This window comes from Pseudopipra pipra, chromosome 21, assembly GCF_036250125.1.
Source record: "Pseudopipra pipra isolate bDixPip1 chromosome 21, bDixPip1.hap1, whole genome shotgun sequence".
In the NCBI taxonomy this organism is placed as follows: domain Eukaryota; kingdom Metazoa; phylum Chordata; class Aves; order Passeriformes; family Pipridae; genus Pseudopipra; species Pseudopipra pipra.
In genome coordinates this window covers 9,579,977-9,606,240 of record NC_087569.1, presented here as the reverse complement: position 1 = coordinate 9,606,240, position 26,264 = coordinate 9,579,977, and the positions used below count along the sequence as shown (strand labels likewise).

At 51.0% G+C, this 26,264-nt stretch overlaps 1 protein-coding gene and 1 long non-coding RNA gene across 8 annotated transcripts in view; one reads left to right on the top strand and one right to left on the bottom strand.

Moving 5' to 3' along the window:
• USP32 (ubiquitin specific peptidase 32) overlaps window positions 1-2,061 on the bottom strand; it is a 67,688-nt gene extending 65,627 nt beyond the window's left edge. Inside the window, exon 1 of one of the 5 annotated variants that reach the window (XM_064678052.1) lies at window positions 1,882-2,061. In XM_064678052.1, coding sequence (XP_064534122.1) covers window positions 1,882-1,939 — 58 coding nt within the window. In that variant the 5' untranslated portion in view covers window positions 1,940-2,061. Of the gene's footprint in view, window positions 1-1,055; window positions 1,564-1,881 lie in introns of those variants that run through there. The other 4 variants (XM_064678056.1, XM_064678054.1, XM_064678058.1 and 1 more) reach the window with 4 other exon arrangements.
• Window positions 2,062-2,173: 112 nt separating this feature from the next.
• On the top strand, window positions 2,174-22,766 carry LOC135425605 (uncharacterized). 3 transcript variants are annotated; one of them, XR_010435664.1, is made up of 4 exons: window positions 2,174-3,318; window positions 6,842-8,510; window positions 12,196-13,582; window positions 17,867-22,766. It is a non-coding gene; the product is annotated as an uncharacterized LOC135425605 (long non-coding RNA). The 3 variants fall into 3 exon arrangements; XR_010435665.1 differs by lacking the exon at window positions 17,867-22,766 and having other exon boundaries at window positions 2,174-2,415; window positions 3,258-3,318; window positions 12,196-17,427; XR_010435663.1 differs by lacking the exon at window positions 17,867-22,766 and having other exon boundaries at window positions 12,196-17,427.
• Window positions 22,767-26,264: the final 3,498 nt, after the last annotated feature.

The window sequence follows — 26,264 nt, the reverse complement described above, 5'->3', positions numbered from 1 at the left end:
ATCATCACCTAATACAAAACTTTCTCAGCATTTATCTACCAGACACCAATGTCAGAGAAAGCAGATCTAATCAGAGATAAATAGATTTGGCTTTCTTTTTTCTAATGTTTGTGTTTATCCATTATCTCTGTTTGTGTCCACAGAAATGCCCCAAGTACCAGGACAGTTCTGTGCAAGTAAGAAGGGTCTAACAAATAATGTTTTGATAACTAGCCTGTTTTATACATACAATGATTCACTGGTTAAGTAAACAACATAGTTATTTAGCAAAACATCAATTTATAACACAGTGCCTAAAACAACCTTTCTGTTCTCCTACAGAAAAACAGTATTAAATGTCTCATATAGAGAAGAATAACATGAAATAAAATAACAACAAAGGAAAACATTATATTCACTGTGCAGAAATAATTTCAAATAACTTTTTAACAGATCAATCTTATTAATTATGGAACATCCAGAGCAACTTAAGAGTTTGGAGCATTTAAATCTCACGTTAAAATTCCAACCACTCATTTTTTCTTATTTATGAACTTTGAAATACACATTTTGACCAAATGAACGTATTTTCCACCTAAGAGCTTATTTCAAACTCTTCCTGGTATATTCAACTTCACACCTCTACCAAGCTGCATTTGTGACTCCAGCTCCTCTAAAAATACACGCACCAAAGCTTTTAAAGACTTCCTATACTTTCACTAGCAGTGAAATTCTTCAGGGCTGTTACGTTTAAAACATGTAACGTGAGTTTGAGTCACATATTTGTTTCTCCTCCTTGACAGTACGTTGCTCCATTTCCTACCGACATGGCATCCCCTCAGAGGCCCCCACCAGAAGAAAAAAACAAACAAAAACAAATAAAAAAAAACCAGAAAATATTTCATAAAAATCCCCTTTCACATCAAACTGTTTCTCTTTCAATTAACACCCAGCGGTTCCACCCAGCTCTCCCTTATCACTCCTGGCATGCCTCTCACAGAAAGGGCAGCCATAGATTGGCCTGAGCTCGTGGATTTTATCAAGGCTTCCCGTATCAAACAGGTGAGCTGCTTTACCTGCCCTGCACCCCGGGAACGCACGACGGGGCAACGACCACAAACACCTGCCCTGCCTGCAAACCACTCACTGCCGAAAATTCCCGTCCCTCTTTGTCCTTGGACTTGGCTATCACTTCCAGAGCCAGGGAGCTGCCAGGGTGTAGCTGCTGTCGCCTTGGAGCCCTGCAGCTGCGAGCATTCACCATTCAGCTTGTTTATGTTTTCCCCTCGCTGCGTTCCTCTTTAAATTCTCCAGGAGGGCTCTGGAAACGGGGCTGGAACAGCGACACGGATCCCAAAAAACCCCGCACACGCCACATCCACCTCCCCACCCCGGCGGCTGCAGATGCGCGATCCCCGGGCACGGGGGAAGTAAACACGAGGGATGGGAGAGCCGGGAGCTGACAGGCAGCCCTGTCACACCGGGATGGCAGCATTTCCCGATTTATCCAGGGGGAGAGAGCCGGCGAAGCGGCAGGGAAAGGGAAAGGCCGGGCCGAGGGCGGCGGGAGGGTCCTGGCGGTGGGGACGGGAAGGGAGAGAGCGGAGGGGGGGGGGGGCCTTCCGCGGTGAAACAGGGGGGAGACACCGAAATAAATAGATGGAGGGACACCTAAATAAATAGACGGACGGATAAATAAATAAATGACGGTGTGCTGGGGAGCGAAAGGGGGCGGGGAAGGAGCCCGAGGGAGAAGCCCGAGCGGCGCAAGTGCCTCCGCGCGGGGTCCGTCATGGAGGTGCCGCCTCACCGCCCGCTGCCGGGGGGCAGCGCGGGGAGCCCCCCCTCACACACACCACCCACCCGCACCCCCGCCCTGCCCCGTCCCCGCCGCGCCCTCACCCCTCCGCAGCGCCTCGTCGTAGCCGAGGAAGCCGATGCGGGACTCCTTGGCGCCCATGGTGCCGCTCAGTCCATGGCCGCGGCGGCGGCGCCCGGCGGAGCCGCTACCGACGGACGGGGCGGGGAGGGGCGGAGGGGCGGGGGGGGGGAAGAGGCGAGGGAGGGGCGGGGCCTGCCGGGGGGGGCGGGGGGAGGAGGCGGCCGCGCGCCCGCCCCGCAGCCTCCTCCATGCCGGGTCACGTGGGCCCGGAGAGCGAGGGGAGGGGGGGGGGAGGAGCGCGCGCCGCGTCACGTGGCGGCGGAGCGGGGGCGCGCACGCGCGCAGGGCGGGGCCGCCATTGGTCGCCGGCGTGAGGGGAGGGGGAGGAGTCGGCGCGCGCGTCGTCTCCTTTCGGCGGGCGCCGCCCCCCCCCCCCATTCTCCCCTCAGCCCTCGGGGGGGTCCTGAGGCGGGAAGCGGGAGTCTGATGGTTCGGGTCCTGCCTAAGGTTCTGTCTCGGCCCAAGCGGCCCCAGAGGAAGGGCCCTGTGAGGAGGTGGGAAGGGTTTTGCTGGCGCTTCTCTCTCTGTCTCTCTCTCACAATTTTTGGCGCTTGCGAAAGTGGCGGAGCTTCCCGGGGAGACCGGGGAGGAAAAAGCTTCGGGGCACGGGAGGAACGGCCTCAGCACGCTGTGGGAGGATGAGCTCCCTCTAAACCTTACGGGGAACGGGACCCTCAGACTGCTCAAACCTCACAGGGGGACCAGCCCCTTGAACCTCACAAGGAACTGGGCCCTCAGCCCTTCAAACTTCTCAGGGGGATCAGCTCTTCATCCCCCTCAGACCTCGCGGGGAGATCAGCCCTTCATCCTCCTCAAACCCCACAGGGAACAGCCCTTCATCCTCCTCAAACCCCACAGGGAACAGCCCTTCAGCCCGTCAGACCTCACAGGGAACTGGACCCTCAGCCCTTCAGCCCGTCAGACCTCACAGGGGATGATGGTTCTCCTCAAAAAGTCCTCTAAGGAGCAGGGCTGCAACCACAGGGTGACAGTAGGAGTTTCCCATTCCATTAAAATGCCCTTTCACTGTCTGAAACAGAAACTCGTGCTGAATGGTAAAAGGATCAAAACCACCTCTGCCCTTTGCTGTTCTCCAGCGTGTTTGCTTTTAGCATTCAGCCCAGCACTGGCACAGAATGGGAGGATTTCCCAAATGGCTTTGTTACAACATTAAGCCTGGTAACCTACCCTGGGTCACTCCTGAGCAGAAAATAAGGAGCTTGAAAGAAAAACATTGATTTCCAAGGGCGGCCTGTTCCAAGGATTGTTCCTGCACTGAAACAAAGCCTGTGAAAACACCAGTTGCCAGTCATTCCCCAAGTTACTGTTTCCACAGGGAATGATCTTGCCACATCAGAGCTGCAGAAAGGTCACGCCGAAGTTACTTTCTCGCTGATGTAAGTTCATGCGTAGGTATTTTTATAGCAAACATTCCAGGCAAATTTCATATCTGATATGCAAAGCCAAGAACGCTGCTCGCAGAGACAGGGAGCTCGAAGGCCAAATTTCTCCTCATGTGACCCAAGTGCAAAGACACAACAAACGAAATAAGTTTCATAAAGCCTCCTTATATTTTTTTTCCCTGCCGTCATTTGAACTGTTTGTTGTCTTAGATTTGTGACACATAGTTATTCAAGAAAAAAAATCTGCTACTTTTGCCTCTCTGGAATATATGGACTATGAGGACGAGGGGGGGAAGCTTAAGTGATTTTTTTAAAAATATAAACAAAACTAGTGGAAACATATTTCACCCACCAGCCACTTGTTATGCATTTATCATTTAAAGAGTAAAGGTAAGAGAAAAGGTAAATGTAAAGGTAGGAATAAGAGGATTTAAGCTCTCTTGATATATGTCCTCTTATTTCCATGTTACCTTTACACATCTCTTCTTGATATTGTCCTTCAACAAGTAGCTTTCAATTTAGATAAAGTCTTTAAAATATTTGAGAGAATAACAGTACCCCTATTGGTAGCATGAACAAACCTTACTCTCAGGCAGCAGAGATTACTAGGCAGTATTGAGGGTTTATTGACAACTGGTTCCCTTGCTAAATCATGAAAAAAATGAATGGTTAAAATTATAATTACAAATCAGATCCTGCCAGCAGCCTAAAGTCACAAGGAGCTGACTTGGTACCAATGAGGGAGCAGAAACCTCTAGTGAGGAGTTCCTTCCTCTAGAGGAAGGAAAAGGGATTGATGGTTCATAATAATGGTTAGCATTTCATATTAAAAAATAAAAAAACTCTTTCCAGAATGCTTAAAAAATACGTGTTTCCTTAAAACTTGCTGCTTTTCCCAGTTTCCAAGACTCACCCTGCATTTTTGTATGACATTCTAAAAGAGCCCAACCAAAGGGACACCTCTCACGTCCCAGAGATACAAGCCATGTCTAACAACCAGCAGAATTCTGTTTGAAGGGTACTTTAAAATAATTTACTGGCCCCACTGTATGCACCAAATTTAATAACAAAGATATTCTGGAGTGGAAAGTCGGGCTGGAGGCTCCCGGTGGCAGTGCCTTTGTTCACATTAAATTAAGCATGTTCTCCAAGGCACTGGAGCAGGAACCCTGAGATAAGGCTGCCTGTGCTAACCAGGGATTGGATCTGGCACTAACTTTTTAATGAAGCCTTCTTGGGGAGCACAAGGTTGGAGATGTTGCTACTGTTTAAATGCCATGTCAAAGGTAAATCAAATTAAGATGCACCGAGTTCAGAGTTGTATTAGATGAACTGAGCTCCTCTGGTGACAGAGAAGTGCTGTACATGCAAATCACGCTGCCCACCCGTCCTCTGGATTGCTGGGGTTCAGTTAATTATTCACTAATCACAAATTAATTCCTGAGCACTTAGCAAATATCTTGAAGTGTCTTTGCATCACTGTCAGTGCCTGTGGCAAAGCAGGTATTTACTGCAGCCCAGGAGCTGCAGGAGCCCCCTCGGCACGGCAGCTGTCACCGGGAGGGGCTGCAGTCCACAGGGCCACCAGGAACAGGGAACAGGGCACCTGCCCAGGAGAGGGTGTTTGGGGTCACAGCAAAGAGGCCTGAGCTCCAAAGAGGTGAGCCAAGGAATTGTGGAACTGCTGCAGGGACTCACAAACCCTTCTGAGAACAGCAGTGTAGGGTCGAGGATTTCCTGATTCCAGTCTACGGAAAACAGAAGCCAAAAAACTCAACTTTGAGGCCCTGCCCTGTCGTTGGGCTCTAGATCTGTGCCTCCCTCTCCCCAGTATCTGCCTCCCCACCCTGGGACATCATTCATTTCATAAGGGCTGCTTGGAACTGGACAAACATGGGACAACTTTTACCCCTTCCTGCTTCACAGCCAGCCCTGACAGAAGCGCAGCAGAGCACACCCCAAATATTTGGGAAGAGCAGAAGGTGGCAGAGATCTCCAGGTGCAATAAGAGCATTCAGTGCTGCAGGCCTGCAGTGCTCAGAGCTGGATGGTTTCACATCTCTCTAATTACAGTGAACTGAGGGAGGAGAAAAATACCCCAAATCATTGTCTGCCAACCTGATTCTGATTTTTCAGAGGCAGAGGGGAAACACAAAAGGCTTCCCCAAAGAGCAGCAAAACTACACTTGCAAATTGAAACTGCTGCCACATTTTCCATGAAACAAGTGGTTTAGAGTAGTAGCAGAGGGTGACGTTTGTTACAGATTTATATAAACTAGAGGGGAATAAAAAAGGGAACAGATTCTTACCAGGACACTCCTATTGTTGTCATATATAAGCTGTACTCCCACACTATTGCCAACATGGGGTGAAATACTGTGGGGGAAAATTAAAAATTTAATTTAATTTTTTTTAAATTAAGTTACATTAAATTTTAATAAACATTTCAAAAGAGAGAAAATTTAAAAAGAGAAAGGTAATAATTCCAGGATCCAGTTTTAATAGCAGATAAGAAAATGAAGTCTTATCTTCTTCTTTCTCAGGAAGCCCCACCCCATTTTTATCCGAATTTGTGTTTATTTTTTTTAGCCACAAACAGTCCAACTGCATTTCTGCAAGCACAGCAATCACCCCCGTGGTTGAGGGGCTGTGCTTCCAGGCAGGCAGGGCTGCAGGGGGTGTAGCCAGGGAGGGAGAGGGGTGGGATTTTTTTCCCACGTTTTCAGCACGAGGACACTTCTCCTTCCCCCCTGCCCTAGAGATCCCCTGCACTCCCCTGACCTGAGCAGCTGCCCATCCCCACCCCCCCTGGCACAGCTGCCTTTGCCTGGCACCCTCCCCTGCTCCTTCCTGGCACCTCAGCCCCTGGTTTTTCCTGCTGAGTTCCAGGCAGGGCGGGGAGGCAGGAGGGACCAGCCCATCCCCGTGTCCCAAGGGTTGAGCTGCAGTGCCAGCACAGCGTGGGGGTGACAGGCAGGAGTGACAGCCCTGCTCTGCACACCCCCAGTGCCACACAGACCTGCAGCTCAGGGGGTGGCAGAGACGGGCAGGGGCACAGCAGTGCCCAGGAAAGGACAGCAAGGGAAGTGGAGCATCCCACAGGCCTCACTTGAGCTGTGGGCTCCCTCTGTTTAGTTCTGCCCCCCCTTTATAACAGAATTAATTCCTATTTTTGGTTGTTTCTGCTCAGGGAGCCCGTGCCAGGTTTGAAGCCACCCAGAAGTGCTGCTCACATTACTGCTCAACCCATAACTTCAGCTCCTCTCAATAACAGTGGTATCCACACAGCCCAGGGAAGGGGGACACGTCACACCCAGAGCTATTTTAGGGTTTGTGGGTAAGTGATCCCCCACTTTTCCTGCAGATGCCTTTGAAAGACAGAAAAAACACCATAAGGCTCCCTCCACTCTCACTGTTCTCTTGAGCAGAGCTTCCCTGTGCGTGGAAGGGTGGCACAATCACACTCAAGGCCCACAGAGAACAGGGAAAAAAGCCCTTTTTTTTTTTTCCTTCACAGACTTTGCTGCTGTTCCTCCAACCCAGAAGCACCGAGGGCCCACAGCTCACGACAGTCACGAGGTGAGCGTCACGCGTCAGACATTCCCACAAACACCGCGGCCTTCCCCATTTTCTGTCAACCTGTTTGATTGTGCCATACCCAGGGAACGTGTGACAGAATTAATCATCCTGCTGGGCTGCACACCGAGGGAAGGGAGCAGATGAGCTGTGGCAAGGCTGTTGTTAGCACTGAGAAACTGCGACAAAAGAGAGGCAGACTGCGAGCCAGACGTGTGTCAGTCACCGAGTGAGACACGCTGTGATTTATAACGTAACAACAGTTGACGGGAACGTGGATCTCCCATTTCAAAGTGTTGTCTCTGTGTAGATTAAGAGTAGTATCTGTCATCAGGAAACAAAGGGAAAAGAAATATGTTTGATAAAAGCAATCCCGTGCTCTCCCGGAGGCAGAAACCGCTGTGTGGTTGGAATGGAAGTAAAGGATTTCTCTGCGAGTTCCATCCCGGGCAGCAAAAAGAAAATGTGTTGTGACAAGAGGAAGTGCAAATAATTAATACCAGAGGATCAAATGAAAGGAGTGGCTTTGCAAGGAGTGACTAATGCTGAGTGTGTTCCAGCAAAGCCCGGGTTGCACTGTGGGCAGAGGAGCTCTCGTGGCCCGGGCGCACAGCGGGCAGGGCCCCGGCCCCGCGGCTCCACGGGGCAGCTCCCCTTTCAAAGGCAGGGCTGCTCTTCCTCTGAGCTCCCCAGGTGCTGCACACGGGGTCCCCAGCACTGCAGCACTCTGGCTGTTGTGTACACAGAGAGCAACACCAGAGCATCAAACATGGAACGAGCTCGGGAGCGCTTTGCCAGCAGCTGATTACAGTGGGAAGTGCATCTCAAAGCAGCAGGGCAGCGGAGTAAAACAAAAGCCACGGAGCCTGTGCTGCCCTGTCTTTGGCACATCCTTGTGCTTCCCTTAATTCTGCCTCGGAGCTTGGAAGGCAAGGCCAAAGCTTCTTATTTGCTAATTAAGGTTCCACCCAATTCAAACACCCAACAAAGGACATCCCCAAACAGAGGGACCTGCCAGCCCTCCTGGCCCTGCCAACAGGCTGATGTCTCAGTTCAGTGCTCTCCCAACACAGAGAGTGAAAGAGCCCTGGACAGTGGCAAATCCAACTGTGTGCACACACACATTGCTGTGCTGGCACACACCTCTGGTTGGGATCCAAAGGCTCCAGCTCCCTGGTTTTGTTGTGCACACTCCAGACACCCCACAGACAGGGGTAAAACAGAAAGACATTGAAACAACACAGCTCTATTTTATGGTGTCAAATGGCTAATGACAGTAATTAAGGATTTAAAAGGCCTTTATCAAGGGGCATTATCTAAGATACCATCATGCCTGTAATCAGTCAGGGAAGAATTGCTTGATCAAGCCAAGAAGGCAACAAAAATAGCCCAACCTCTTGCCATCTGCTCCAGCCACCACATCCCACCCCAGTGCCTGAATGCAGCAGTGAGTCACAGCAGGACACAGATGAGCAGGCTGTGTCCCTGTCATTCCAGCTGAACGTGCAGGGGCTGTTGAAGTGTTCCAGTGGGCTCCCAAAACAAAACCAGTAGCTCCAACAGCATTTTGCCTTCCCCCTTTTGTGGATTCATTGTGCCTGTGCTGCAAGGTAAAGCATTAGAGGTTAATCAACATTTTTGCCTACTATATTAAGTATTTGCATGGGTATTTATTTTGTAAAACATACTGTTAAATGATCCATAAAAGCCTTTGGGTAGAAGTCCAGCTACTCCTAGAAGAGCTTTTGGCCTAGCAGCTCTTTTCAGCTACTGTAATAAAAATTAGGCCTGGGATATGGAGTAGACTCTTGAGCAGATTCTTTGCAACAGAAGACAAGTTCAGAGTCAATGGAGGTTGCCAAATTGTCACAGTTTGAAAAAGAAAATTGGTACATTCAAGGAAGGAGCAATTTGAAGTTCTTATAAAACACTTGGACACCACGATGATGGGCAAAAGTTTCTCCACTCATTTTGCTGCCTCTTATCACTTCCCAGCTGTTTCTTCCACTCTCAGGTAGTTTCAATTTACCCTTCTATTTTTACCCACACAGTTTGCTAACAGCCTTGGAGCTGAGATTCTGCTGGCTTTAGTGATGAGGTGCCAGCTGTGCATCCCTGCAAGCTGCTGCATGGACGACCTTGAAATCTTCTGGAGATGCCTCTAAACATCTCCCAGAGAGCATCTCTCTGTTTTTAGCATTAGAAATATATCACTTCAGAGCATCCAGAGCGTTGTGCAGACGTTTGCCAGGCTAATGCCAACCCAAATCCCTCCCCTCCCAGCCTGTCCCCTGTCATTGTCAAAGGAGCAGCTCCTCCATCCCACTGGAGCCAGCCTGGGGAGTTCTTTTTGCTTCCTTCTCTGCAGCAATATTAAACCAGGATGAGAATGAAGATAGCTGTTAATTTTATGTCACAGCAAGAAAACCGAAGGTCTTCAGATCACACTTTTCTCCTCAGTCTTTTAATTGCAAAATTATACTTCAAGGTTTGACACGAGTTTCTCACCTCCCTGTTTTCAAGCTCCTAGCAAACAAAACCAGACAAAGACACTTTTTTTCCCCCCCCTGCTCTGCAGAGCCTGCACAATGCTTTAATTTCAAAGAGCTGAAATATTGCTAATTACCAGTGTATTCTAACAAAACTTGTGATTTTCCAGAGAGCTGTGTCAAACCAAACCAAATTACAGGTCAGAACATGCCAATCTTTCCATCGTTCTCACCAATTCCCTTTGTGGTTTGTGTGCCCTCCCAACATGTGTCTTCCCAGGTTGTTGGAGCCCCTGGCTGGCACTGCTCAGCTGCTCCATAATTATTCCTCACACCAGAAACAGCAACAAGGCATTCACAGCACACTCTTCCACTCTTCTCACATTTTCTTTAAACATTAGCTACAATAACAGGAATAGAAAGTGGAGATTCCGAGGCAGGAGACAAGGGAATCTGGGTGGGAACAGAGAACCAGAAGAATTTTTTCTAGAAAAAAAAAACACACAAAAGGGAAGAAAAAAAGATCCTTTCTTTTTTTGGATAAGCACTAGTCTAGACCATGGAATACTCCCACTTCTAGATATGGTGCTTAATAACCTGCTCCTAATTTCCAATTAAAGGCTAATTAAAATAACGGGAATACTCCCTAAATAAGTTACAATGTGACTTCCCGTGATCCTCTCCCAGATCCCACACTCTGTCCCTTTGCCATCAGACTCACCTGAACTCTGTGGCATCCCACGACCCTTCCCTGGCATCCACCATTCCCTGCAGCCACCCACAGCCTCTTCCCCTTGGATTAGATCCCACCTTCCAAGATGGAACTGCCTGCCCTGCCTCTGGAGAACCCCCAGCACCAGGGGAGCTGAGCATCCAGAGCCCCAGCTGGGAACTGCACAAACAATAAATCATCAAAACCCATTTTTTTTTGCTGCAGATTAATGTTATATAAGTTACTCCAGCCATAAACTATAAACAGCATAAAATGCACTTCTTTGCATTCCAGCGTGTTGGGGGAGATCATAAAAGCACTTAATATATTATTTAAGCCATTTAAGGGAGATGGCACAAGTGCTGTAATTAGCAACAGTTCTCCAAATCCCCATATGCCAGACAAAGGATCACATTCAGCATTTCCAGGCTGGTGGGAGGGAATCAGAACATCACAGAAATTAAATGGCACACACTGCTTCTTTTCCCCCTCTGCCAATCTCAGCAGAGCCTGTGTCTCACTCCAGCCTCCCTCCTGCACCATCATGCAAGAGACTGAAACCATCCCCTAAAGAAGATTGGCCTTTTTGGGCTCATTATTTGAGGCATAACAGGGTGTTGAAGGCTTTAAGAAAGAGAACTGAAGCCACTTCTCCTGGCAGTGACCTTCTGCAGGCTGGAGGGGAAACTCCTTGCTTTTTCCTTTTAATAAAACCAAAACCAAAAGAAAACCAAAACCAAAACCTGAACTTCCTCTGGAAAATCCATGGACTGAAGTGTTCAGTGGAAGTTTCCAAGCTCTGCAGCCCTTGGTGCCCAGGGGGTCAGGCCCAGGGCCAGAGCAGGAGGGAGGCAGGATGGGCACGCAAAGGGCACCGGTGACAACGGAGGGACGGGGCCTGGCCAGTGCCAGCAGCCTGAACTCACCACCTCGTGCCACCCCAGCACTCACCACGTGCCCAGAAGCCTCAGCCCAGCCTGGTGGCACCACTGCCCTGGCAGTTATCCCAGTCTGACACTCCTGTGCCAGGAACAAGATCACTGGGGGCAGGTGACAAAATCTGCCAAAGGAACAGGGAGGGAGGGACAGCTTGAGAGCCTCTGCCAGGGAGGGAGGCTCTGAACCCCAGGCTGCCCTGACTGCAGGAGGGGACACACCTGAGGCAGGGGGGTCTCCTGGCTCTGGGACCCACTTGCTCTGACCAGTTGTTACTTCCCATCCTCTTCCCACGCGCAGATACAACATGGAAAAGGTGTTTCCCCAGTGAGTCCTTCAGAGAAGAGTCTCAAGACTGGGAAGGGATAACAGGACAGGACAACCCCTTCTGGTGGCCTGACATTTGATTTCTCTGTATTGCAGAGAGAGGAAAATCCCTTTGTTCTTCTACAGCTTTTCTTATTTTTGCCTCGTCTCTCCCTCATTTCTTTCTGTTGCTCCCTGTGTGGGCTCCAGTTTGACTTACCCAGCTCTGTGCACATCCCCCTGATCCCGTGCCATCCCCTGTCCTGTTCCCTGGCAGATGGGAACCAGTCTCCTCCTTTTCCAGTCCTCTCTGACTCACTGCTGGGCTGGGGGGTAACCTTGTCAGGGAGGAGAAGTGAGCAAGGCAGACATCATCCAGGGAGCTCATATTATGGGATCCAAAAAGTTAATAGAAGTCAAATAATTTTCACTATAAAGAGACAGCCAACTTGTTATACCAGTGGCACCAAAGGGATGGGCTTATTAACATCTCATTAATAATGCCTATTTCAATTTGCATAAAAACTTATGAAGCACAATAAGAAGAAAAGCCTTTAACTATCTTGTTTCTCACAGGGTGCACGTTGCAAAGTGTGGAGGAAGCTGATAATGCTCTTTCAGTTCCTGAGGACTTCAAGCAGCTTAAAAAAGTTTTTTGACATGAGCAAACACCATCAATAAGCTCATGAAGAGCTGGCTGAGAAGCCAAGGACAACACTTACCAAAAAGCAGCTCCTGTGGCATGTTGAGATGCCTCTGACAATGCCACAGAGAAACAACAGCTGGCCCAAATCCTCCTTCACATCTCTTCCCCTCAGACAAGTTATTAACTTGAGCTGTATTTATCTGCAGGGAGAAGACAGGTCTTTGGTTGGCTGTGAAAGTTTTCGTCACCCCCAAGCAACAGGAAAGGAATTTCCAGGTGGAATTAGCAAAGCCTCCACCCCTACAGTCCAAGCAGCTGCTGAGTATCACTGATCATTCCATCAAATGGAGCATTCACCACCCTCCTGGGAAGAACAGGTTATTGGAAAACATTCCTCGTTCCAATTCCTCTTTGGCATCACATTGCAAGACATCTGGCACTGATGGTTGGAGTTTGTGTTTAACTAAACCACATGGACAGGCAGGTGGTTTAAGTGTAATGCAAAATACCTGCATATTTATCTGCCTTTATCAGCTCTCCTTCCTGTGATCTGTCAGTAAATAAATACCACATCAGCTGCCTGCACGTACCATAAGCACCCAGATCCATCCCATCCCACGTGGTCATGGTGCTAAATCTGCCCAGAGCAGCAAATTACAAACAGCAGCACACCCAGAGCATCTTCCCAACTGCTTCCTCTCTGACTCCCTGCCTGCTCTGCACTGCAAGACTTGGGTAATGTTTGCACTTGCACAGCTCCTGGAAGATGGAGACACTCAAACACAGAAATTAATATTCACAGGAGAGCTGTCAGGGGAAAGGGAAGCGTTCTCCCCGAGGTGCACTGTTACAGTACAGTGTGTTTGACTGGCACCCTCCTTCCCTTCCCAGGGAGAAACAGGAGATGCAGAATCTGTTTGTACTCTTCCCCATCCAACCAGAACACCCTTCCAAAGGATTCCTGCCATCAGCAGGCAATATAATCCCACGGATTTACGTGGCTGTGGTCGGTGTTACGCCACCTTCCAACACCTTCAGAGCAGGAAGCAGAGTTGTGTTCCAGAGGAGAGGGGGAAGCAGGACAGCCACAGCCTTGGGAGGGCTCAAAGACACATCTCGTGTCTGATCTCACAGCAGTGAACCAGGCTGATGGACAACTTCTAAATCCAGTGAGAGCCTCAGAGGAAGCCTGGCCAGAGAAGTCCATCTGTGCCTCCCACTTGTATATTCCTGGCTTTGGCTGAGCTCTGAGCGCCGCGGACACTGAGAGGTGGAACAAAGCCTTGGATTTTCAAGGGGAACTCAAGGCCTTCTCAATCCTCTGAAAGGCAAAGTGTACACATGATAAGCCAAGAGAGCCATTCCATGCTGCAGTCACATGCTGTGTGGAAGCTGTAATCTCACAAGGACACAGATATGGCCATGCAAATATGGGTTATGCCTGTGCTAACAACCAGCTTCTGTCCCCAGAGCTCCTGAGTGGCCTCTAATCTGGCTGCTAATGCAGGTGAAAGCTCGTGCTGGAGAAGCTTCATTTCTCTTGTGCTCCCATTAGCCAGGAACCTGCTGCCCTTCCATCCCCTGACTTGAGAGGTGAGGACATAAAATGGCAACTTCTGGGATTACATCTTTGGAGGTGAAAAGGAGAGGAGCTGCCCCAGAGGGGACGGATGTCACCAGTGCAGGGAGCAGGAGCAGCAGGAGGGCGGTTGGTGTTGGGAAACCAGCTGCATTTTCAACATCCCCTTCAGCCAAACCACCTCTAAGAGTCCTCCCAAGAGCCAGGCTGAGGCAGCCCAGCTCCAGCCAGCTGTGCCATCCCACTGCTTCCCTCTGCAGAGCTCACCCTGGGTACAGCAACAACACCCTGGGCAATCCCAGCATGGGCTAAATGAGCTGTAAACCCACCTCAGATGGTCCAAGCAAACCCCACTGCACAGTGGGAGCAGGGAATTGCCTTTGCATCTGCCTGGGAGAGGCTCCTGCAGCCAGAGCTGGCAGCAGAATCTGAGGCAGGGGGAGGAAGAAAGCAGACACAGGAGGGAAAAGGCTGCAGACATCTTGAGGGGAGGGCCTGTCTCTGTGGATGTTTGTCACTGTGGAATTCAATCGTGGGTAAAGGCCAAACTTCCCTCAGACAGCCTGAAAACAAGGTCCTGTCTCTGTCTCCAGACCCAGCAGTGGGTCCTTCCCCAGGTGACACCTGCCCAGGGCTCTGGGCCCCAAAACCACCCAGAGCTCAGCCCAGAGCCCGGGGATCCCCCAGAGAGAGGGGCCTTTGTGCAGCCCTGGGCACGGCTCTGGGTGCCAGAGGGGACCTGGCACAGGAGCCCAGTGGGGTCCCAGCTGCAGCAGTGACACTGATTGTCCAGGGACACAACAATGGCACTTGTCTGACTGGGCAGGCCACCACCAGCCCAGCGTGTCTCCCTTTGGGAAAGCATTTCGCCTGGAAGTGAATGTCCAAAACAAATGCCTTTAACTCCAAGCCTTTGCAGACTTCCTGCTGGCAAGGGCAGTTTATTCATTCCAAAAAGGAGAGCTTTAAAAGAGATGTCACCCAGGAGAGAGAGATCTCACTGCTGTTGGCTTTCACCATCATCTGGGAAGGAGGCAACCTTGAATTCCCATTGCACTGGGATGGGAATTGAGGTCTCAACTCCAAGCAGCTCCCTGAAAACACCCAGGGTGCAGCCCAAGGTCCCTGTTCCCCATCAAATGGGACCATCCCCAGCTCAGGGCAGAGCTTCCCCACAGCACTGGCTCAGCAGGGGCAGGGGGAGAGCTGAGAAAGACCCATCTTGGACTTGCTGGTACAGAAGCTGTAGAGGGAAACTGTGATTGCCCACCCCAGGAGCTGCACCCACACTCCCTGACAGCCAACCCAGCCCAGCCAGGGCTGTGACTCAGAGCTGCACTTTGCACCCTCAGAGGCCACACTAATCCTGACTGATGCCCAGGGACTGGTGCTGCACCCACTGCAGGTGCAGACCCCGAGCCCCAGAGATCCCACCAAGCTCCCACAGCTGCAAACAAAGCAACCCTCTGAGGGAGCAGGATGTCAGGGAGGGAAGGACTTCCCTTCCTACACACTTCAGCATCTTCTAAAAGGCAACATAAGCTGGTGTTGAGGTCAGTTATGTAAGTGCTGCTTTCCAAAGGAGGAGTGGAGGAGTTACCCACACAGGGGAGAGCAGCCCTTGCCCCTTTGCAGGAGAAAACATCCCCATCCCCAACCCAGGGAGGTGCACACTCAGTGGCTGAGGGTTTGGGTTTGTCACAGCTCAGCCACAGCCCCTTTGCCACCAATAAAAGCTGCAGACAGAACACCCTGGGGTTCCAGTGACCCACAACCACACATTTCCACCTCACCAGTGGCTGCCAGCCCCTGTTTGATTGGTGCCATTAGCAATGGGTGACCATTGCTTACCCTGTAATTTATTAGAGGCAGCATTTCCAAAAGGGACCTAAACTAGGCACCTAATTCTTATGGACTTTTAATGAGCATTGAACACCTTCATTAAGCAGCTCTGAAAACCCAATCTGGAATGATTTGGCAGGAACAAAACTGCCCCTGAGCCTCAGGACAGGGTTTGTCACTGGTGGCTTTTTAAAGAGAGGGTGAAAGGTTTGCATGAGCTGGAGACTGACCCATGGATCTGGCAATTTGCAGATCACAGAGAAGGACCTGGGCAGCTCAGGGGGGGAGGCAACTGTTGTATTGGGCAGAGAGGGCTCCACCATGCAAGTCCCTGATCATCTGCACAGACACCCTCCATCAGGACACACTGGGAGGGACTGAACAGTAGAAAAAGTCAGTGGCACCTCAGGTGAGAAAGAGAGAGGGAACAAATAAAACCCAGGAGTTTGGCAGAGGCAGCCAAAAAGCAGGACAAGACATTTCATTCTGCAGCTTTCAGCAGGAGGAGACACTGAGCCCTGGCAGAGGGGAAGGGTCACCCCTACCCAGAGCTCTGTCCCCTCTCACCCAGCACTGGTGGCACCACAGCAGGGACACTCCCAGCACAATGGGCCCCTGGACACAGACTTTGGCCCTGCCTTTCCAGGCACTGGAAGGGAGGTTGGATATCAACAGCAGACTTGCACAGCTCGATCCAACTGCCAGAGAATCACAGGTCACACAGATAATTCCAGCAGAGGCCACGTGGCACCTGGTCCTGCCCAGCACGAGGGTTTCAATGTGCTGCCCACCAGCAACACCCCTGGGCAAGTGAAGGGGCTCCTGTGCAGCCCCCTGAGCTCATGGATCACCCTTTCCATGCTTAGGGAAGAGCAGCTTTCACCTTTATGGGCTTGGGGGAAGAGGAGAAAAGCGACTGGTTCAGGCAAAGCCTGTGTTTGCCAACAACCATTTCTGTGCCTGAGCATCTCCTACAGAAGGGAACTGCAACAGTTCCCTGGGAATTCAGCTCCAAAGGGTTAAAACACTCTTAAGCACACTCAGAGCCAACCATAAACATATCTCCTGAGCAAAGGCTGGGCACACCAGGAAGTTCAAAGGTCCACAAGAAATACACACTTCCAGGAGTTCATAAAAAAAATAATTAGAAGCAGGTCTACCAAAAAAAAAAAAGTCAACTAAGAAATTGTTTTGAATAAATTAGAAAACAGGGACAGGCTTGTTGGGTCACTGGGACACTGCCTGCTCTGGTTAAAAGGGAGCTGTGGCCATTTGATAGCTGGCACTGATAAGGCCACAAATAAGTTTGAGGCTGCAGGTTAAGAGCTCTCTCCTGCAGTTAGAGAGACCAGCTGCAGTTTTTGCTCTTAGTTTGTGGGGAAACAAACCCATTTATTTACTTTTAAGGCTCCAAAAAGATTCTCCACCGAGGAGGAAATCAAACCTTACTGTGAAGAGAAAACCCCAGACACGAATTCCTGTTGGGAGACACTCGAGATTCAGAAGAGGCATTAAAAAAGCAACTGCCAGCTCAGGGAGGCAGGTGGTGACAGGTGCTCCTGCTCCTTAAACCCGGGGAATGGAGCTCCATTTCCAGCACAGCCCTTTCCAGGGGCTTGGGACACGACCTCTGCTGAGGACAAGCCCCCTCAAAACAAGGACTACGGAGCAAACAACCCCCTAAAACACCTTCCCATCCTTTTGCTCTCCGAACCAACCACGACCAAACCACACAACTCCACATCTTCCCTTCCCAAGGGTGGAAAAAAAGGCAAAGCCCAAGCGGTGGGGGAGAGGAATTAGTCAGGGATGTGCTGGGGCCGAGCTGCCTCCAGAAAGGCCACAGAAGTGACAAATGCCGCCTTATGTAACGGGTGACAAACGCCTTTTGTTATGCAAGACAAGTGGGAGAAAAAGAAGCATCTTTGCCCTTTGTGGGAAGGGAAGAGCAGGCGGCTCCTGCTCGAGCACAAACAACAGGCTGCGGATCCCGGGGCACCGGCACTGCAGGAACAGATCCCGGATCCCGGGGCACCGGCACTGCAGGAACAGATCCCGGATCCCGGGGCACCGGCACTGCAGGAACAGATCCCGGATCCCGGGGCACCGGCACTGCAGGAACAGATCCCGGGGAAACGCCTCGTTATTGGGCTGAGCGAGCACAAACCCACGGGGTCGATACTGAATTGGTCAGTGAGTGAGGATGTCAGCACGGTAACGTGGTGATTTGGGGGGTTTTCTTAAGGAGAGAGGCTACAGGGCAGTGATTCCTAGCCTTGCTCCCCAGTCATCTAAAATTAGGGATCCACCTCCCCGTTGCTCCATACTCGGGCTTTTAGGTTTTTTAAAAAATTAAAAATTTAAATCAGTATTCACATAATTTAATTAATAAAAATAATAATTAAAGAGCTCCACTCATCTGAATTTAAACATTAGTCCCAACTCCTTGTTTTCAGACTTGGTGCAAATCCCAGACCCACTTGGGGATGGAACCCACTTGTCAGCTTGGAGCTGGAACGGGGCATCCTCTCCCCCTGCAATCTGCTGGCTCCTGAAGGCTGCAGAAATCAGCTCCACGGCTTGGCCTGGGGAAGAAATCAGGCTCTGGGCTCTCGGAGACTCTGCGAGGGTTTGTTTAAAAACAAAACAGAAAAAAAAAAAAACCACAAAACAACCAGCCAAACAACTGGCGAAAGGAACGTTATTTTCCCCTGGGACTACCCAAGGGATGCTCAGCAATCCGCTCCCCATCCAGCTGTGCGGTGCCTCCCACCCAATCCGCTCCCCATCCAGCTGTGCGGTGCCTCCCACCACTCCGCTCCCCATCCAGCTGTGCGGTGCCTCCACCGCTCCCTCGGAGCTCAGGGACCCGCCCCCGCCGTGCTCCCGGTGCCACACGGCGACAGTGACATCCAGCGGCAGCGACACCGCCCACAGCAACCCGCGCCCGAGCCCCGGCCACCGAAAATGCCTGGGAAATGCCTGGGAAATTCCAGCCCCCTCAGGGTGCCGGGAAGGGCTTTAGCTTGAAAACACAGGTTTAGGTGCTGGGTGCCAGCACGGAAGGACAGACAGACACCTCCCAGGGTGAGGATTTCACCACTCACCTCTCAGCCCTTTGCTGCTTCCTCCCAACAGCCCCACGGTTGAGCAAGAGCTGTTGCCCAGGCATGAGTCAACCTGGGGTGCTTTGCTCACAGAAATATCTCCAAAAGTGGGGTTTGTTCTTTTGTTCGGTTTTTTTTAAGCCATTTTGCTGTCCTTCAGCAAAGCCCAGCTCGGGACTCACAGGACGGACACGGCAGCAGCTGTAAATCAGCTGTTGCCTCCTCAGAGACCTGCAGGGACACAGAGAGAGTCACCTCCACCACCCCTGGGAAGGTGAGGGCCTGGCACAACCAGTGTCACATTGTCACCGAGCAGGAGCAGCCTCTCCCTGCTCCCCTGGAGCAGAGGGATGAGCAGGGAGGGCGGGATCCGTGCTGGGGCTGCAGCAGTCGGGCAGGGAGAAGAGCAGGAGGGAGTGGGGACTGAGCCATCCCAGCCAGTGGTAATTAGGGTGTCTCCCCAGAGCAGTGTGGATGTCAAAGCATAGCTGTGGTTTGCCTTTGGGCCCACCCCAGCCAGGCCACACGTGTGTGTTCCACTGCAAAAATGCAGCCAGACCTGTCGCAGGGGTGTTTGGCAGCCAGGCCTGGGAGCCTCAAAGGGGGAATGCAGCAGGGATGGTAACAGCCACTGCTGACAGATCAGCTCTGCCACAAACAGGTGCCACAGCCTGCCCAGGGAAGGAGGGTTTGTCCCACACGAGCCTCTTTTCAAGCAGCTGAAGTACAATCACACATCCTGTGGGAGTTCTCATGCACTTGGAGCCATCTTGATGTTCATCCCCTTTGCTCCCCAGTCTCTCTCTCTCTGCCCCTAAAAAAGTCCAGTCTGGGCTGTGACAGCTCTGAGGGAGCACTTCAAACCCAAACTGGCAAACTGAGAGTCAAAGCCCCAGAGCTGCCAGACAGAGGCTGAGGAGGAGCCCCACAGTGCCCTGCTGGCTGGGGCTCCAGGGATGATCCTCCTCTGCTTGGCTGCTTCCCTGGAGGAACAGGGAAAACCCCCCCAGCCAATTCCTGCACCAGGAAATGCACCCAAGACACAGAGCACGGGAAACACGGGAAACCAGAGCACTTGGAATGGCAGGAACATCCCAGGGGCCTGGGGCTGCTCCTGCCTGTGAGCCTGGGTGGGCCACAGAGCAGCTGCTGTCCCCGGGGATTCCTGAGGACACGGGGATGGAACCAAATGTGGAACCCACCCAGCCAAGCCCCAGAGCACAGACTGGGCTCACCAGTGTCACTCCTGCCTTCCACCTGGGGGGTTTTTGTTTCTGAGGTTCCCAGACAACATCAGGAGACCAACAGAAAGACAGAACTTGGTTAATACAGCATCACCACCTGCACAAAAAGCAGGGAATAAAGACTGTCTCCATGGTTTCCCAAAACCACAAACCCCTGCAATACTTGCAGCATCATAGCAACAAGCTTCAGCCCAGCAACATGGAAATTCTGTTCCTTGAAACCACGTGACCTTAATTATTATTATCCTGGAGATTCCCAACAGTTGTGCCCCAGCACTGAGGCTGGATTGGGGCTGTGGAAGTCCCAGACCTACCTCCAGTGCATTGTTCCTTCTGTGTAAACCCCAGTGGAGGAGCAGTGTTTGGAGGAAGCAGCAGCTGATCCTTCCCTTGCTGTGGCAAAAACCCTCTTCAGGGGATTGGGCACTGCTGGGTTAGGGTTGGGCTTGATGATCCTAAGGGTCTTTTCCAGCCTGAATGATTCTGTGATTCTGAAAGATCCTGGCTGGGCTTTGGGGTTGGCCAGACCTGACTGATGGCAGAATCCAGGTTTTAAGGAAACATCAACAGCTTGGTACAGAAGTCCTTTAGGCTCCTAAAAAAACCCCAAAAGATCCTTCACTCCCTCATGCTGAAGCTGGGATGGGTGGGTGGGGCTCAGCTTCTGTCTTCAGGAGAACAGAATATTTCTTGTAGCTGAAGGTAAACCCAGTGTAGGAGCACATGTGGCTGCATCAGAAAAATCCTGTCTGCCCTCAGTGTCACACTTGTTTAAGACAGAACTGAGCAAGATTAAAGGCTGCTCAAGACTTGGATTATCCTACAATTTTTCCAGTAGGACATGAGGTGACTTAGAAGTGACAGGAAAGCTCTCCAGGAAAACTGAGCTCTGCCAGAAATAACCTCAGTTTCCTGACCAGGTGATGTGGGCAAAGAGGAAAGATTCACCTTCGAAGGTTCCTGCTCCAAGCATGATCAGAAAACCTTTGGAATAAACCATGGATGCACCAGTGCCCCTCACAGGGATTGCATTTTCCTGCTGTTGGATTTTGGAAGCTGGTGGGCAGCAGCACTACCAGAGCAGACCTGACAACTGGGATGTGCATTTCCTGGGCCCTTTTCCATGAAACATCAGGGAATTCATGGAATTGTTGCACAACCTTGGCTTTAGCTCTTAAGGAAACTAAGATTTGAATGCATTTTATAAAGTGTCAATGAGTAACAAACCACAGGGAAAAACCACCCAAAATTCCATTTCCCTCTGCAAACCACAACCTGAAGGGATGGAAACAAAGGCCACTGGTGACAGTTGAGGGCAGTGACACACATTTTGTGCCAGGGGAAGCAGAAATGTTGTTCAGGGAGAAACAAAGGATGTCAGGAATAAGCAGAACTTGCTCTGCCCAAAGCCCTGCAGGAGTGACACCGGCACTGTCACCCTGGGCCAGGCAGCCCCGGGGCAGGAATTGGCCCTGCCAGGGATGCACCAGAGCTGTGCCAGCCAGGAGGAGCTTCAGGAAGCCCAAGGGAGCATTTCTCCTGATGTCTGGAAAACCCCAAAGCAGGCAGAGCCCAGCCAGCCCCAGGCAGGTTCTGGGGACTGTGGTTCTGTTTGTCACAGGAGGAGGAGCTGATCCTCACTCAGACCAACGGGGAGGGAAGTCATCCCCGGGAGGAACTGGGTGTGTAACCCCCAAAATCAGCACAACAGCCTCCCACCTCCCTTCCCCCTTCACCTGGGCACAGCAGTTGTGGGGTTGCTGCTGTTGATTCTTCCCTGGTACCAGCTGAAGGAAACAGAACTTTTTACAGTCTCCTGTGTTGGTTTGTGCTCAGCAGCTCATCTTCAGCACTTCCAAAGTGCCACCATTTCCCTGGGGAAAATAAATGCCCATCTCAGCCCTGTGGGATGAGGGACTATGGGTCACTGAAGCAACTCAAACCTGAGGATTTGAAAATAACCCCCCCTAGAAAAGCCCATTTCCAACCCCCCCTGTGCTCAGGCAGCCACACGAGACACTTCCCTGCTCACTTGCACGAAAAGCTTCCATATTTCCACAGCTACTTCAGAGGGGGAATAAAAGACCAACACGCAGGGAAGGAGCTGCAAAGGATCCACATCTTGCAGGTAACACAGGTTCCCACTTCACAGGTACCCCACAGGCTCATCCCACAGCCCCCATCCACAAGGATTTGCCCACAGAGGCTGGAATCAACACCTTCTCTCATCCCACAGCCCCATCCACAAGGATTTGCCCACAAAGGCTGGAATCAACACCTTCTCTTTGCCGAGGCAGGAACGTGCTGGGAGCAAAGTTTGAACCAAGTCAGTGCAGATACCTCAGGCTGCAGGAACACTCTATTTATTAGGTCAATATTTCAGTTGAGCAATACAGTTACAGAATATCACAATGCTGGTTACAAACAGGGGATGGTTCATGGGCACAGACAACGCCCGGCTCTGCAGTCGGGGGCAGGGGGACACCAAAGTCCGCCCTGACACCACAGGGAGGGTGGTCTGCAAGGTCTGGTCATGAGCAAGAGACTTTTATATAAATGAAAGTGGCACTACAGGCAGAGATTCTGGTTTAGAGGTGGGTTAGTGTGAGTATTTCCATTTATACAGTTATACAGTTCAAGCAACACCTTTTTTTTCTTTCTTTTTTTTTTTTTAAATGCTATTAAATTAAAATCCCCTGTAGTTCAATAAAGTATAAAAATAGTACTGAACCTGGTAATATTCAATAAAATGTAGAGTTCATTCACATCATTAAGTAGTAAAGAAATTGTAAAGTTGTAGTTACCATGGCAACATTGCTTCCCAGAGAGGGATACACAGAGAAGTTACACGTATGGTACCTGCGACGATTACTGAGCGATCCAACACTGAACTTGTGCACCACAGACCCAGTTTCTAAATAGCTCTATATATTTATATAGTATATATCTTCTTCATCTTAAAATTTACTTCTGAAAAGAAAAAAAGAAAAAAAAAAAAAAGAAAATGTGCACTTCAACAAACTCCCTAAGGCCACTCATGCTGTAGATACCGAGGAGAGCGCCAGACCCAGAGCACACCCAGCCTCCCACCCCCCAGGGACACCTGTGGCACTGCCCAGAACGTTCCTGAGATTGAGGGACAAGAGCATTCCCAGCGCTGCCAAGGCTTCTGTGGGAATTGGAGTTGATTTCTAGATGGAGGGAGCCCCGAGGCCCTCGCGGGGCCCAGCGGCACGAGGTGACAACCCCCCGACTGCAACTGCGTTTGGCCAGGAATTCCCTTGGGAAACTCGGGAAAACAGGGAGACAACGGGCTCTAGATAAAACCAGGCTCTGCCCAGGCAGAGGAGGGAGGATCTGTGTGAGGGGTGGTGACAGCAATCCCTGCCCTGTGTCACCTGCTGCCAGCCCGAGCCACGGCCCCACCACAGCACCCAGGGGGACGTTTGCCAACAGTTTCCACCCTGTTTGAGGCACCTTTTCATCCTCTGCCACATGCAGGGCTGGGAAAAGGGAACTGACTTCCATGTGCATCTTGCACCACGAGAAGCAGCACCTCGAGAGAATTCCAGACTGCAGCACATGGACAGGAAAACTTCCTTTGGAGAGTCACAAAAACACCCCTGTGCTGGCAAGCTGGAATTCAACAAAACCCTCCAGAACAGTTTAACAAAACCGGGGTGCAAAAAGGAAACAGCCTGGAACCAAAGGTCTGGCTCCAGAGCAGGGAGTGAAGCAGCATCCAAAGAGCTGGATACCGAGGCAGACACAGACACTCCCTGGTTGGAATTATCCTGCTACAACAGTGACCAAACAACTGTTAGGGGCCAAGTTAATTACTGGCTTGTTGACTTTGAGCAGCTGAGAGAGAGACTTGCAAAGACATTTCCCCCTCCCCTTCTGTCAGCTCTTCAAATGCGGGTGTGCTCCCCCTCTTCCGTAACATCCGGGGGGAATCTGACATCACCTTCCTCACTCCCCCCCAACTGCATGGAAAACAGGCCTCACCCCTCACTGACCAAACATGGCAGGGAAATATTAAGGGTTTAACTTCATCAACAGTGAAAATAATTTCCCTCAAGGTGCCACCCGTCCTCCCCACTGCACCCGGTGACTCTGGGGGGATTCATTTACTCACCTTCAGGCAAAAGATGCATGTCCACAGGATTTCCACTCCCAGGTCTCCCCTGTCACTGCCAGCACCAAACAGCCCCTGTGCAGCTGCCAGGGGGTGCTTTGTGTGCCTATAAATGCCAATAATTAATTCCCTGTGCCAGGACTGACACCCATATGGAAAACTGCTCTGGGGTACGGCCAGAGGGGACACCTGGCAGGGCACTGGAAAACCCCAGAGTAGGGAGAACATAGGGAATTACACCCCCTGCTCCTGGAAAACCCCACAGGATAGAGAATGTAGGGAATTGCACCTCTGCTCCTCCAGCTCTGCCCAGGGCAGTCAGGCAGTGCTGGAGCCCCACTACAAGATCGACCCACGCTGGCCCAGAGGGACAAGTCCTTTCCCTGCCTCTGGCACCATCCCATGGGGCTCCAGCTTCCTCAGACACATCCAGCTGGAACAGCAGAGACAGGAACACACATAAGGGCAGCACAGCATTCCAGACTGGCTCCAGGTGCCAACAGGGACACTTCCAAGAGCTCCATCAGGGGGGTTCTGTGCCATCCCAGCTCCCGGGCGGGTCCTGAGCCCCGGCAGGAGGAGCTCCCGGAGCCAGAGGAGCTCCAGGGCAGCTGCAGCCTCATCCTGCCAGCCCCAAACAGTGCCAGCCGTCAGCACAGCCCCCTGTCCCAGAGGAGGGAGCTCAGCCCAGGGCTGGGAGCTCCTGCAGCCACGGGCAGAGCTCAGCAGAGCCCTCCCGGGTCACAGCACGGCCCAGGCACAGCTCCTGGCCACATCCTCTGCCAACGAGAATTCTCCGGGGGTTTTAGGACCTTAATTCTTTCCTGACAAGCCAAAGCACCAAGGAGACAACATCCTGAAGTGGCTTTAGGAAAGGAAAAGGAGTGACCTCCACCAGGTTTGAGACTAAAGCCACCGATGGGACACGTTTGGTTGTGGGGTGAACCTGCCCTGGCTGAAGGCAAACCTGGAGCAGGGACACAGGGCAGGGCTGGGACAAGAGATGGTGGCAGTCAAACAATGCTCCTCATCCCAAACACGACCTCAGAGCCCGGAGACTCCTTAGTCAGAGGCTGGACATGGAGACTCTGAGTGGATAAAGGATCTCCACAGGATGTCAGGGTAAGGGCAGGGACCCACTCCTGCAGCTCAGAGCCACAGAACCACTCAGCTTCTTCAGGACAGCTCTGAGCCACTTCCCTGCCCGAGTTCTGACACCACTGTTACAGACTTGGTTTGACTGGAAACAAGTTTTAACAGGATTTAAGAACTCATGAGAACATTATAACTCATCAGGGAGAAAAAGGTTTTGCCTTTTACAGCTGAATTTGTCTGTAGTTCCTACACATCATAAACAAAATCTGCTATAAATAAATTAGATTTTAAGTCCACACATACAGTTGGATTTTCACTGAGCAGCTGCTGAGGCCATACTGCAGTTAAGTCCTAATACCACAGGGGGTTTTATGCAAACCTTTCTTTTCCCCTCAGTGAAGACATCCCAAGCATGCAATCATTAATCTTCCCTAACTACACAACTGCATTTTAAAGTTGATAATTACTCAGCCTTTCCCCCCAAAACACACTTGAAGGCACCAGTATATGAACTATTGGCCTATAAAATTTCACTTCTTAAAAGAGCCATTAAATCATGTCCAAAATCTCTATTTCTTCCCTGAAGACCATCCAGCACCTTTCCCTGCCAGAAACCAACTGCAAACCAGACCCCAAAGGGAACATCCAGAGCTGGCCCAGCCCCAGCTGGGACTGGCCAAGGTCCAAACCCCTGAAAACAGCAGGAGAGAAAACTCCCCCAAGCCAGAACCCGCTGGAAGAACTGAGGTACCACCAGAGCCAGGTCCAGTTCATGTCACACAGACCTTCAAATATCACCTCAACACTGAGAAATAAAACAAACCCAGAACAACACCCAAACCCACCCCAGCAGGCAGCCCCCAACAGAAGGATTAAGACAAGCCAGTGAGAGAGGCATGGCCAAGGTCTGTCCAGTGAGCTCTGCTTGGGGAAGGAACGGGAAGGAACCGGTTTCTGGTTGTACTGGTGTTTAATGTAGAAATGAAGTATCACAGAAAAAAAAAAAAAAAAAAAGACCTGTTGTGCTTTTTGGCATTTTCCACTGACCCCTGTGAACTGTACAGTAAGTTGTGTTGTCAGAAACAGAAAAGGGAACTGGATTGTTATACAAAACTCTTCTGTATAAACAAGGAGTGGCCTCCATCAGCAGGTGAAAGCCCATCAGAGAGGAGAGCAGAGGTGGCTGCAGCAGAGTCGAGCGTGGCTGGTTCTGCCTGTGGCACTGGCAGAGTGGCTGGAGAAGCTCACTAGGTACAGACATGCCCTGGCT